We start from the raw sequence: 14,432 nt of genomic DNA on the forward strand, positions 1-14,432 counted from the left end.
AATAACTTCAGTTGGATCCGGTCATTATTTATAAAGCCATACCCTTACAGACAAATAAACACGCCGTAGCCGAGGCACTTTCAAGACGGCACCTTCCATATGTCTGAAAAGGTTATTAGTTAGATGTAAAATTGTGCGATTAAGACCGTCAAGTAGTTACAGACGTCTTGATTTAACTTAGATTAATTTAGACTATTTTGAGGAAGTGTATACTGGGTATGTTGTTGCTAAGGTGTCTCAAGACAGACAGTAATATTGATGCTTTTTTCCCAGTTTTTCAGCAAAGGTCTTTTAAAGGAGTATACCAGGCACAGACATTCGCTTAGCATCTGCTAGGAGCAAACCGAACCTAGTATGCGTGCGCGTTTAATCTCATGCGCCATACTCTAGAAGCGTGCTAGACTAACAGGGATGTCCGATGAGGCAATTGGAAGATGACGGAAACTGAGGTTTTGTTTGAAACTGCTGGTGAGTCGGGTGAAGCTAATAGTACAGAAAGTGAGAATGAGTGGGTTACAGTGGCGAAGAAAAGGGGAAACAGAAGTAAAGCTGTGGTGGAACATAGGACACTACTATACTCGTTTTGGTTCAATGCTACTTGGGAAATCCGTTTAACGTCTCGAGGAAAATCTGGAATGTGTTGGAGGAAAGTGTGGAGTCGGTGAGAGTCACAAGAAGTGGTCTTATTGAGATTTGTTTTGTGTCTGCGGAGCAGAAGAAGCGTGTTTTAAGGCTAAAAAAGATACCGGAGTGGAATGTTTCCTGTATGGAATTTTGTGGCAAGGTGCCTATCAATGGGGTTATTTCTGGGGTGGCTCAAGAAATAAAGTCAGAGGATATTACTGAAGACATCAATGGAGTGGTTGGTGCACGTCGACTGACCTGTATGTTGGATGGAGAAAATTAATTAACTTCCTCCATGCTACTGTTCTTTGATGGAGAGTCTCTCACCTTCTCATATAAAGTTAGGATTCATGAGATACCCTGTAAGAGCTTTTGTGTACAAGCCCATTCAGTTTCATAAATGTAAAAGATTTGGTCATGTGTCAAGTGTGTGCAGAAGGGATCATATGCCAGATGAAGTGAAATGCTGCAACTGTGGAGGTGAACATGCACCTGAATTCCTGGAGTGCCCTGTTAGAGTGAAGGAGAATGAGGTAGTAAGGAGTGTCCAGCGTGTCTCCTATCTGGGGGTTGTGAGAAGATGGGAAGGAACGAGTGGCGGGGAAGAAACAATGGTAGTACAGCCACCATGACCAGTGAAGGTTTCTCAACAACCGAGGGATAGTGAATTGCTACATGTTAAAAAGGTGGACTTTGTATTTATTGCAATGGTCATAAACTGTACAGCACAAGCGGAGAAGAAGTCTAAGAAAATTGGAATCATTTGTGAACGCTGCTGAATGTTTTTTGGGGTCTTTGTGATTTCACAGCCGAGGCTGTGGAAGAAATCCTGTCAGTGAACGTTCCGCCATCACAGGCCCTTGAGCTTGTGTAGGGATGTATATTGGAGTGGACTGTGATTGAAGAAGTGGGATGCGTTTTTCTTAGTTGACATGTTTAATTCTGTATGATGTCGTTTTCCCCCTTTCCCGTAATGTTTTTTGTTGTTGTTTCCTATTCAATACCCCACCCAACTGGTGGCGATAATGCACCATTAACACTGGATGCCAACCGCCGTTAAACCCCATCGAAGAAGAAGAAGGGCTGTCTGACGGTGTGCCTGCTCAGCATGAACTCCCCGTTGACGTCACAGGGGGAAATGTTTGGACTCTAGTGGAGCAGAATTGATAGCACTGACAAAAAAAACATGTATTTCTACAGTAGAATTTAATCTCGACATGCTGTATCTGTGTTCTCACTTTCCCAACATATTTAACATGTATATGCAAACAGTAGCGCTAGCAACAAGCACCTCATTCACTGGGTTTCCATTATCTTCCATAACGACAAAGACAGATTCCACAGCCACAAAGTAAAAATTGCCTACAAAAATGTACTTTTTGGTCTTAATTTAAGGTTAGGCATAGGCTAACAGTGTGGTTAAGGTTAGGCTTAGTAGCCGACTGATGCTTGATTGTAGTGAAATTCTGAAGTCTATTCTACACTGAACAAAAATAAACGCAACATGCTGAGTTACAGTTTATATAGTAAATTGAAATAAATTCATTAGGCCATAACCTATGGATTTCATGAGTGGGAATACAGATACAGATCTGTTGGTCACAGAAACCTTAAAAAAAAGGTAGGGGCAAGGATCAGAAAACCAGTCAGTATCTAGTGTGACCACCATTTGCTTCATGCAACGCAACACATCTCCTTCACATAAATTTGATCAGGCTGTTGATTGTGGCCAGTGGAATGTTGGCCCACTCCTCTTCAATGGCTGTGCGAAGTTGCTGGATATTGGCGGGAACTGGAACATACTGTCGTACACGTAGATCCAGAGCATTCCAAACATGCTCAATGGGTGACATGTCTGGTGAGTATGCAGGTCATAGAAGAACTGGGACATTTTCAGCTTCCTGGAATTGTGTACAGATCTTGCAACATGGGGTCGTGCATTATCATTCTGATACATAAGGTGATGGCAACGGATGAATGGCACGACAATGGGCCTCAGGATCTTGTCACGGTATCTCTGTGCATTGAAATTGCCAATGATAAAATGCAGTTGTGTTCAATGTCCGTAGCTTATGACTGCCCATACCATAACCCCACTGCCACCACGGGGCACTATGTTTACAACGTTGACATCAGCAAACGGCTCGTCCACACGATGCCATGCAGGCATCTGCAATCTGCCCGGTACAGTTGAAACTGGGATTCATTCCTGAAGAGCACACTTCTCCAGTGCGCCAGCGGTCATCGAAGGTGAGCATTTGCCCACAGAGTCGGTTACAATGCCAAACTGCAGTCAGGTCAAGACCCTGGTGAGGACGACGAGCACGCAGATGAGCTTCCCTGAGGCGTTTCTGACTGTTTGTGCAGAAATTATTTGGTTGTGCAAACCCACAGTTTCATCAGCTGTCCGGGTGGCTGGTCTCAGATGATTCTGCAGGTGAAGAAGCTGGATGTGGAGGTGATGGGCTGGCGTGGTTACACGTGGTCTGCGGTTGTGAGGACGGTTGGACATAAACGACGTTGGAGGTGGCTTATGGCTTATGAAATTAACATTAAATTCTCTGGCAACAGCTCTGGTGGACATTCCTGCAGTCAGCATGCCAATTGCATGCTCCCTCAAAACTTTAGAAATCTATAAACATGTCTCTAAAAAAAAAGTGGTCAGACGAAGCAGATGCTAAACTACAGGACTGTTATGCTAGCGCATATTGGAATATGTTCTGGGATTCTTGCGATGACATTGAGGAGTACACCACATCAGTCACTGGCTTAATCAATATGTGCATCGAGGACGTCATCCCCACAGTGACTGTACGTGCATGCCCCAACCAGAAGCCATGGATTACAGGCAACATTCGCACCGAGCTAAAGGGCAGAGCTGCCGCTTTCAAGGAGTGGGACTCTAACCCGGAAGCTTATAAGAAATCCCGCTATGCCCTCCGACGAACCATCAAACAAGGAAAGTGTCATTACAGGACTAAGATCGAATCGTACTACACCGGTTCTGACGCTCGTCGGATGTGGCAGGGCTTCAACACCATAGTGGCCTCAAAGCGCATCACTAAGCTAAGGACCCTGGGACTAAACACCTCTCTCTGCAACTGGATCCTAGACATCCTGACGGGCCGCCCCCAGGTGGTAAGGGTAGGTAACAACACATCCGCCACGCTGATCCTCAACACCGGGGCCCCTCAGGGGTGCGTACTCAGTTTGTACTCCCTGTTCACCCATGACTGCAGAGCCAGGCACAATTCCAACACCATCATTACGTTTTTTGATGACACAACAGTTGTAGGCCTGATCACTGACAACGATGAGACATCCTATAGGGAGGAGGTCAGAGACCTGACCGTGTGGTGCAAGGACAACAACCTCTCTCTCAACGTGATCAAGACAAAGGAGATGATTGTGGACTACAGGAAAAGGAGGACAGAGCACGCCCCCATTCTCATCGACGGGGCTGTAATGGAGCAGGTTGAGAGCTTCAAGTTCCTTGGCGTCCACATCACCAACGAACTACCATGGTCCATGCACATCAAGACAGTCGTCAAGAGGGCACGACAAAACCTATTCCCCTCAGGAGGAAAACATTTGGCATTGGTCCTCAGGTTCTGAAAAGGTTTTACAGCTGCACCATCGAGAGCATCCTGACAGGTTGCATCACTGCCTGGTATGGCAACTGCTCGGCCTCCGACCACAAGGCACTACAGAGGGTAGCGAGTACGGCCCAGTACATCACCGGGGCCAAGCTTCCTGCCATCCAGGACCTCTATACCAGGCGGTGTCAGAGGAAGGCCCTAAAAATTGTCAAAGACTCCAGCCACCCTAGTCATAGACTGTTCTCTCTGCTACCGCACGGCAAGCAGGTACCGGAGAAACAAGTCTAGGTCCAAGAGGCTTCTAAACAGCTTCTACCCCCACGCCATAAGACTCCTGTACAGCTAATCAAATGGCTACCCAGACTATTTGCACCCCCCCCCACACACACACACACACACTGCTGCTACTCTCTGTTATTATCTATGCATAGCCACTTTAATAACCCAACCTGCATGTACATAATTACCTCAATTACCTCGACACTGGTGCCCTGCACATTGACACATTGACTCTGAACCTGTATTCCCTGTATATAGCGCCGCTATTATTATTTACTGCTGCTCCTTAATTATTTGTTTTTCTTATCTCTTACTTTATTTTTGTTTTGTATTTTCTTAAGAATGCATTGTTGGTTAAGGGCTTGCATTTCACTGTAAGGTCTACCTGTTGTATAAGGGCGCATGTGACAAATAAAGTTTGTCACATGGATTTTTTATTTGAACGGTCGTCGAACTCGGAATTCCATGTCGGAAAAGATTTAACCTCGTTTTTTTCGAGTTCCCGTTTTGAATGCACCACTAGGGCTACGACTTCTCTGACCTGAAGATGACTGACGTCACGATCTGACATCGTTTTTTCCCGAGTTCCTAGTTGTCTTGAAAGCGCTATACCGCTTGCCATCAACTACGCATGTCCATTCTGGAGTGTTTGTTTACTTGCGTTGTATGTGCGTGCGACTGCTTTCCCAGGCTTTTGCATAGCATTGTTTTAAGGTTTAAACCTTATTCTGCCGATATGGCAGCCACAGCACCGAACCCGGAGGATTCGAACAGAAGCAGTGGCAGTGGAACCAGCCCACCCACTGTACTCGCGGGGGATGGCGATTCAGAGGAGGCCGAAGATTTTACATCTTCAACCCACTGCTCAGAGCTGTCTCGTCGGCAGAATGAGCAGAGGAAGACCGGGTTGTTCTGCGATGTGACGTTGGCCTTCAGTAGCGGGGCGGCAAGCGAAAGGGTACAAAGTTGCGAGTTCACGGCCCACCGTTCGGTTCTGGCTGCATCTACGGACTATTTCACCCCTCTACTGGGGGGGCAATTTTCTGAGTCGCTGTCCGGGCGGGTGGATATGAAAGAATGGAGCTCTGAAACGGGGCCCGACCCAGAGACAGTGGAAAGCGTCATACAGTTCATGTACACTGGTGAAATACGAGTGAGCACCGCCAACGTTCACGAAGTATTGGAACTAGCTGACAGGTAATTCATAATACAGATTGCACTAGTTATCTATCTATCGGGTAGCACTAATTTACTGTTTATATAGCTAAAAGTAGTCGCAAAAATAAGCAACCGCCATTTGTTATTGGTGGTTTACTGTAAACACACAGTTTTCCTATTACAGTGAAAGCCTAAAGCTGTCCTTTCATCGTTGTTCAATTTGTGCCCTAACAAGCAAACATAGCTAGATATTTTATTGTCACATTGAGCCAATTGTCAAAGCCGGAAAAGACACTTGCCCCAACCCCCTTTCAAATGTATTGGGTGCAATGAAGGCTACGTTGCAGGTGCAGGATTGGCTCACCAAGCAGATCAAGTGGTGTGATAAGTTGGTTTGGCGAAAATTCTGGTTTCTAAGCTTTGGCAATTCCAATGTTCTATTATAGGTCTATATGTAGGCTATTATGATTTTATTTAAATAAAAAATGTATAACCACTACCAGATCTATATATACATTGATATGGCTCTAACCACTACTGGTAGTCTGAGTGCTATGTTGATAAAGGTTGAATAAAAGTAATGCTTCATTAGTACGTTGACTGTTTCAGGTTCCTGCTGGTGCAGCTGAAAGACTTTTGTGGTGAGTTCCTGAAGAAGAAGCTGAGCCTGGCTAACTGCGTAGCGGTGCACAGCCTGGCCCACATGTACACGCTGGACCAGCTTGCCCTGCGTGCCGCTGACATGATCAGACGCAACTTCCACAAGGTCATCCAGGACGAAGAATTCTACACGCTCCCCTTCCACCTGGTGCGGGACTGGCTGTCCGACGCCGAGATCACCGTGGACTCGGAGGAGGTGCTCTTCGACGCTGTCGTCAAATGGGTACAGCGCAACGCCGAGGAGCGAGAGAAGAACTTTGAGGAGCTGTTTCGTCTCCTCCGGCTTCCCCAGATCATGCCCACCTACCTGACCCAGGTGGTCAAGAAGGAGCCCCTGGTGGCCAACAACGCTGCCTGCCTGCAGCTGGTGTCTGAGGCCGTGGAGGGCCACGCCATTCGCTTTGAGAACCTCAAGTCAGTCGACCTAGAGTTCTGGGCGTCACACATGGCGGCCTTCCAGCCGCGCTTCGGACAGAACATGGACGTGATCATGGTGGTGGGCGGGGTGTCTGAGGGCGGCGACTACCTGAGTGAGTGCGTGGGCTACTTTGTGTACGAGGACCGCTGGGTTAACTTGCCCCACATCCACAACCACCTGGATGGCCACGCCATCGCCACCACGGACTCCCACGTTTACGTCGCAGGCTCCATGGAACCGGGCTTCGCCAAGACCGTGGAGCGTTACAACCCCAACCGCAACACCTGGGAACAGGTGAGTAACCTGACCACGCGCAAGCACTCCTTCGGCCTCACCTGCATCAAGAACATCCTGTACAGCATCGGCGGCCACGGCAACTTCAGCCCAGGCTTCAAGGACGTGAGCGTGTACGAGCCCGAGCAGGACAAGTGGCACAACCTTGAGTCGGCGCCCAAGATCCTGCGCGACGTGAAGGCGGTGAGCGTGGAGGATCGCTACGTGTATGTGACGGCGCGCACGCCCGTGGACACGGACAACGAGGACGGGCTGAAGACTGTGACCACGCGCTACGACACCGAGAGCCACCAGTGGCAGGAGGTGGACTCCCTGCCGCTCATAGACAACTACTGTGTGTTCCAGATGGCGGTGGCGCCCACCAACTTCTACCACACAGCCTCCTGCTGCCCCAAGAGCTATGCCGTGCAGGACGAGACCGCAAAGCAGAAGATCAGTGCTCGCATCGCGGACGACATCCTGGAGAGCCTGCCGCCTGAGGTCACCAGCATCGAGGGCACCGCCATCTGTTACCTGGGCGACGACGTGTTCGTGATCGGCGGCTGGAAGAACAGCGACGACGTGGACAAGCAGTACCGCAAAGAGGCCTACCGCTACTGCGGCGAGCGGAAACGCTGGATGCTGCTGCCGCCCATGCCCCAGCCGCGCTGCCGCGCCACCGCCTGCCACGTACGCATCCCCTACCGCTTCCTGTACGGCTGCCAGCGCTACCCTATGCCACAGAACCTGGCGCGGCAGCGGGACCGCATGCAGCAGATGCAGCAGCTCCACCGCCGCACACTCACCCTGCGCAGGCAGCTGCAGTCGCAGATCGAGTGCTGAACTCCATTCCGTCCTCCCACAAGCGGCAGCATTTCAGTGTCCGATTCCCATTCTCCTTTCAGTATTGTCCCTCCTGTCTAATATGCAGTTTGTTGATATTGCCACGCATTTTTTGGGTTGCTTTTAATTTTTTGGCTCAGGTTTGTAGAAAGGTGAGAGCAAGTGTCTGTGGCAGTTGTATGTGACAATTAGCATAGAATATACGTATGACCAGACAATGGAATGATACGCCATGTAAAAAGGACATTATTTATGTATGCTTTTGGCCTTATTAAATATGCCTTCTCTTAATATATGCTTTAGCGTTTCCCAAACTTGGTCCTGAGGAACCCAAGGTGTGCACATTTTGTTTTTTGCCCTAGCACTTCACAGCTGATTCAAATAATCGACGCTTGATGACGAATTGATTATTTGAATCGGTTGTGTAGTGCAGTGGAGGCTGCTGAGGGGAGGACGGCTCATATTAATGCCCGGAACGGAGCGATGGAATGGCATCAAACACCTGGAAAACTTGTTTGAGTTATTTGATACCATTCCACTAATTCCGCTCCAGCCTTTACCACAAGCCCGTCCTCCCCAATTAAAGTGCCACCAACCTCCTGTGGTGTAGTGCTAGGACTAAAAACAAAATGTGCACCTGAGGACCGAGTTTGTGCAAACGCTGCTTTAAGGTCTAGACGCAGCAATGCTCTAGTGTCAGCCTGTTAGTGCTATCATGCCAACTCAGTTGCTGTCAATGCATGACGAGTTGATCTGGGACCAGGCTAGCAATACTCCAATCTAGCTTGTAAATGGGAGTTCCTGTCCAACTAAATTAGACACATGCCAGATCTTAAAACTCCTGATTAGGTATTTAACATATCTGCTAACCACATCACATGCTATAGCAATCTGATGCCCGGCTGCACAGTCGATGACGTGGCACGGAAACTATTGAAACTACACTTTCGCTTGTCGTCGGCCAGGAACTCGACCTTAGACTGACATTCCATTTGACACTGTGATGGTTCCCGTGACCACCTTTATGTGCTGGCTTTAGTGAGATGCTACGGCCCACATAAAGGGGAAGGTTTTTAAAGATTTGCTTTAATGTACATTTATTGAGTGCATTGTATAGACAGGCTTCCTTTCGCTTGCTTCATTACAATCTTCGGCCTGTTTCCTTCATGGCTTTGTTTTGCACTAGATATATGTGTTATGATAGTTCAATATGTTCTGTACCATTTGAATGTTGGAAAGAGACTCGTAACATCAGATTTTTTGTGTTTAAATATGCACTGTAAATAATATGAGAGGAACAAAAAGCACTTCATTTTGGAAAGTCTCAATCTATTTTTGACCTTTTGGATCTGGTTTTGTTTTTTTTGTTTTCTTTGTCAAAAGAGAGCTATAAAATTATAGGTGGAGCAGAATAATAATTGAAGGGAACAAGTGTCCTCTGTGGGCCAAATTATATCTACAGTAACTTAACGTTAATGTTTTCTCAGGAGTCATTGAGAGCACTCCTTTCTCCATTCCATTCAATTGTGACATTCCTAAAGCACGGATAATTGCACTTGAGTAAGCCTATCTACTTTGCCCGCTTATAAAAGGGGTCAACTGAACTGCCTTACCAAGCAAAAAGGCAGTAACTGCTCATAGCGTGGAACTGAGAAAAAATGGCTTTTATTTACCTTAGTTTCACAGTAACCTTATGCAGTTACTGCTAACATGACTCCCACTTTCTCCAGAACACAATACAAAAGAGGCAGGATACTTGTCCACATGATTAAGCATGTATTTAATGTAGCAAAAATGACTAACTCGTTTTCGACCAAATGAGCAGTTACTGCCTTTTTGCCTGGTAGGGCAGTGAAGACCATACACTACAATTTCACTTTATAATTCCCCCAATGCCAAAGCGTAACCTGCAAGTAATTCTATTTAGAAATAATGAACCCCACTACCTCACAGGAAGGCAGATTATAGCTACTGGGGTAACATACCTACCCCACTTGCACAGGAAAGTTTAACGACACACTCAGGTGGTCTTCAATGAAATGTCTGTCAGTCGTCATTTGGCTCGTTCATTAACCTGAAACCAAGGTCAAACACTTTACTAGCATTCCATTGTGCTTACAATATCGACGTGTGTGAAATGTTCTTCAAGCTGTGATGTTATCTGGTGGTTTAATAACTTTTTTTTCTGGAAACTTGTCTGGAAATGGGGAAAGCTGTAATTATGTATTTACTCACTCAGTGCATTGTGAACGTTTTCAGGTAATTGTGTGTATTTCCTGCTGTGTGTTTTATATTGTCAAAGACTTAACCTTTTAAGGTCATTGTGGCCGGAGGCACATTGTGTTACGTAGTGACTTACATTCCTCAACGCCATTTTATTCACGGTACCTCACAATCGTTTTTCATGTAAAACAATCCAGAGTTCTGTTGATTCAGATCCTCATAATCATTATGTTCTACCATGTAAATTCATAAATGTACACTGTGGATAGTTAGATTCAGAGTAGTGTACTATGTCGGTGTTAATTTTGTAAATATCTCTAGTTGGGATGTTTTTTTTTTTAATACTGAAAGTCCTTTATCCTGGTGAAAGCAGTGAATCTCCCACCAGTTGTTGTTCCTCTTCCATCAATGCAGAGGGAATCTGAGCTTGTGTGTTATTGTAGGTGTCTAGAACCCATATTCCTTCTGGTCTCATTCTTGTACAGTAGTTTGAAGTTGTAAAGGACATATTTTGCTTTTGTGTGTATTCGCTTTAAAATGCAGAACGAGCTCTGAGAATACCATCATTTGCAATTAAAAAAAATCTATTTCATATAATTAGGCGGCCTATATCTGTTGTCTGTGAAGATGCGGAATATGTTTTATTTTGGTACGTCAGATGTATAATGCAAACAATCAGCTAAAACGTTTTACTCAACAGTTATCTTAATATATTTATTTCCTTAGCAAAATATCCTCTCTTTTTTTCTAGTCTTAGAGTGGGGAATGGGAAGGATGTGCTTGTCTATAGGTTTGAGGCCAGCCTGGTCTTGGAGGAAGGTGTGTTCCATTCGTCAGCGAGCAACATTGGGGAGTCGCGGGGGGCAGCATACTGTGCCACGTTGGGCAGGCCGGGCACGACGCAACAACCGAGGGCACTGCGGAAAGTGGGCATGTCGTGGGCGTCATACCACTCGTCTGTCTTCCCGTCGTAGCACTCCACGTTGTAGGTGGTGTTGAAACCATTGAAGCCGCCCACCACGAAGAGCAGGTCATCCACCACGGCGATGCCAAAGTTGCTACGTGGGTTGAACATGGCGGGCAAGGTGCGCCAGGTGTTGTCCAGTGGGTTGTAGACCGCTGCGGTCTTCAGACGGTTGGCGCCGTCAAAGCCTCCAACCTAGGGTAGAACAATCTTGTGAGTCTGAGGCTAATTGGATTTCAAATGTTGTGAGAAAGAAACAGAAGCCAGAGACAATTCATCTGTATGTTTAATTAGCCACATATACATTCATTATAAACTTTACATTAAATGTCAAGAAAAGCTTCATGAAAGAACAGCTGCTTATGTTCAAGTTGTACCGTCAAAATGTAACTTGCTTGACAGCCTGAGACTATTGAGGTAATTGACGTCTCCATCTATTCCAGACGGGTAGTTTTACACAGCAATCAATCTCACTGAGGAGCCGAGCACCATTTACTCCAAAGGCCATCTCAGTGCTCCAGGTAGTTACTGCAATTTGTTTTATCCTCAATTCTGAATATCTCCCATTGAATTGTACCATGAGTAAAGCGCCTGCACACCCCTGGACTTGTCCTGGGACAAGTGTTTTGAATGTACAGACCAAATCACATTACAAAAGTGTTAGTCCTCCAGACATGACTACTTAGTTTGTTCCGACTAGAAGTGCTGCTCTGACTCATGTTGTATGTATAACTTACTGCATAGAGGTGCTCCTTGTATGCAATGACGCCGACCCCACTGCGGCGGCGACTCATAGGGGCAATCAGGGTCCATTGGTTAGTCTTGGGACAGTAGCTCTCTGCATTGAACAAGCACTCGGTCCCATTGAAGCCTCCACAGACGTACACCTGAACGCCAGAGAACCCCACAGGATTGACACATCACAAATGTTATTTTATTACTTGTAAGGTGCAATCTAGTAGTCTAGTTTGCCATTTACTGTTTTCGGTTTAATACCAATCACTCTTTCGTACTGCCACATGAGTATTGGCAGGCATCACTTATCTATTCCCCTTCAACTTCTGCCTACCTTGCCATGCAGTGTGGTGGCACTGGCATCGCTCCTCTTCTCGTGCATCGGTGCTACCAGGGTCCACTGGTTTGTCTCAGGCTCGTACCGCTCCACACTTGTAAGACGCCCGTAGCCATCGAAACCGCCTATGGCATAAATGCAGCCGTCCAACACTGTCACACTGACGTAGCAGCGCCGCGAGTGCATGGGTGCAACTTGGTGCCAGGTGCACGTGATGGGGTTGAACTTGCGGACGCTGTTGAAGTATTCCACGCTGTCAAAGCCGCCTAAGCAGTAGACGAAGCCGTTGAGGTACGCAGCACCGTGGTAAGCCCGTGGGCTCTCTTCCTGCGCTATGGTCGCCCAACGGTCGGCCCTCGTGTCGTATGCTTCGATGACATTGGTCGGGTTGCCTCCACTCCAGCCGCCGATAGCTAGTAAGATGGCGTAGGGCAGGCGAGGTCGCCTCAGCGGATTACTGGAAATGGAGGGGCCGTGCATGTTGAGTTCGTATATGGCCTTTAAGGCGTTGAGGATGATGGGTTTGCATTCATCGCTGTCCTTCACCAGGGAGTTGTTCCTCACATGGTTTATGAAGTAGTCAGCATTCATCAAAGCCATTCGCACCTAGATGGACAGAATTAAATGTAAGGGATTTCATACAGTTGAAAAACACTCAAAGCAAACCAGATAGAGGTATGGAAGACTAAGCAAACACGCTTCTTGTCTAACATAATGTGGCACATATTATGAAACCAGTTTTTACTTGGTTGTTATTAGCTCCATAGGTGCCCAGTATGAGAACAAAAAAGTAGGCCTTTGATCAGTGACCATTTTATAAGTGGACCATCACCTTTGGCAGTAGCACAGAGATCCAGTGCCTGCGGCTGGCAGGAGTGTGGGCAATCCAGCGCAGGATGCCCTCAAACACGGTGTTCTCCTGCCTCACGTTCAGGTCGTCCTTCTTGATGAGGTCGAGGAGTTGGGCCAGAGACAGCTCCAGGAACTCCTGGGAGCAGCAGACGATTTCCTCAAAGTGGTGCAGGATGAAGAAGAGTGCTCGGCGTTGCAGCTCCGGGCAGGAGTAGAAGTCGGCAAACTTGCAGATGCCGATGCAGTTTTCCAGACACAGCTGGGTCTCCAGGAAGTGGCAGCAGGCCTGCACGATGCCCAGGATGGAGAACTGGTCTGCCGCCTCTAGGAGCAGCTCCACGTTGTCCGCCGTGACCGGGACGGTCCGGGTGTAGGCGTACTCGATGAGCATCCTCATAATCTCAGGAGATACACCTGGGATGGTGTACACACGTTTCTCGCAGGGGTTCCAGCCACTGGTGAACAGAGCACTGCAGAGGGAAAAAGGGAAAACATTGACAACTCACTGAGGGACAGTTTCACACATCACAGACCCAGAATAAGGAAACCAATTCTTTAAAAATGTAACTGTCCAGAGTTGGATACATGTATCTGGCCTATGAAACTCTTTTGATTAAGCATTAACCATAGTCCAGAAATAATTGAAGATGTGTCTATGAAGACAAATTATGATTAATCTGAATGAAATGTATTTACAGAAGAAGGCTCAATCGTGTTGGGAAACTGGGCTAGTGTTGGTACTCTCCCTGGGCATGGTTTGAGGCTAAAGTCTCCATTCTTCATCTATGTCAATTCATATTCAGAATGTTGAAGTGATTTTTGTTTGCATGTTTATGGTACAATCACCACAGAAGCCTCTCACCGGAAATACGAGCTGCATCCACACAGGATAGTCTTGTGGGCACTGAACTCAACTCCCTCGACTTTGATGACCACATCGCAGAGTTTCTCTTCCAGGCGTAGCTCATTGAAAATGTTGCAGGCCATGGCACCAGTAGTCTTCTCCTTTTGAAATTTGGTTAAGGTTCTAAACTCTTCCATGTCTTCAGCAGACTTTTTAGTTTGTGAAATGTTTGATGTGATAGAGAGAGGGCTTTGCTTTCCATTCTTGTTGAGTTCTAGAACATCCGTACATTGATACATCACAATGGCATTTCTTCCACTTCTCTGTTGATACAAAGCAATCAATTTACCATGGTAACATGATCCAATAATGAAATAATCTAAAACAAAAAAGTTAAGAGCCCCAAAATATAAAATGTACAATAAAATGTTTTAAATTGTAATTATTGTGAACTTAACTGACATTCTATATTTAAAAATAAAATATGTCAAAACAGATTACATTTTTGGGTATATTCTGAATTTTTCAGGTTTTTGCTTTAGTTTTCAGGTGACATCCATTTGATCAACAACCGCCGATATCTGGCTACTTTTTGAAATCAACGTATGGGAACCACTGTTTAC

At 46.4% G+C, this 14,432-nt stretch overlaps 2 protein-coding genes across 2 annotated transcripts; one reads left to right on the forward strand and one right to left on the reverse strand.

Moving 5' to 3' along the window:
* The first annotated feature begins 5,093 nt into the window (after positions 1-5,093).
* On the forward strand, positions 5,094-10,674 carry klhl11 (kelch-like family member 11). Its single transcript, XM_024006761.2, has 2 exons — positions 5,094-5,699; positions 6,270-10,674. Exons 1-2 carry the CDS (start codon positions 5,134-5,136, stop codon positions 7,852-7,854), a joined length of 2,151 nt encoding a protein of 716 aa, XP_023862529.1. The 5' UTR covers positions 5,094-5,133; the 3' UTR covers positions 7,855-10,674.
* A 170-nt stretch (positions 10,675-10,844) lies between these two features.
* On the reverse strand, positions 10,845-13,998 carry LOC111978746 (kelch-like protein 10). Its single transcript, XM_070448338.1, has 5 exons — positions 13,828-13,998; positions 12,946-13,435; positions 12,111-12,719; positions 11,779-11,928; positions 10,845-11,236 (listed from the first exon to the last, which is right to left on the reverse strand). The coding sequence occupies exons 1-5, from the start codon at positions 13,950-13,952 to the stop codon at positions 10,862-10,864; spliced, it is 1,749 nt and encodes a 582-aa protein (XP_070304439.1). The 5' UTR covers positions 13,953-13,998; the 3' UTR covers positions 10,845-10,861.
* Between the last annotated feature and the right edge of the window lie 434 nt (positions 13,999-14,432).

This window comes from Salvelinus sp. IW2-2015, linkage group LG18, assembly GCF_002910315.2.
Source record: "Salvelinus sp. IW2-2015 linkage group LG18, ASM291031v2, whole genome shotgun sequence".
Taxonomy (NCBI): Eukaryota; Metazoa; Chordata; class Actinopteri; order Salmoniformes; family Salmonidae; genus Salvelinus; species Salvelinus sp. IW2-2015.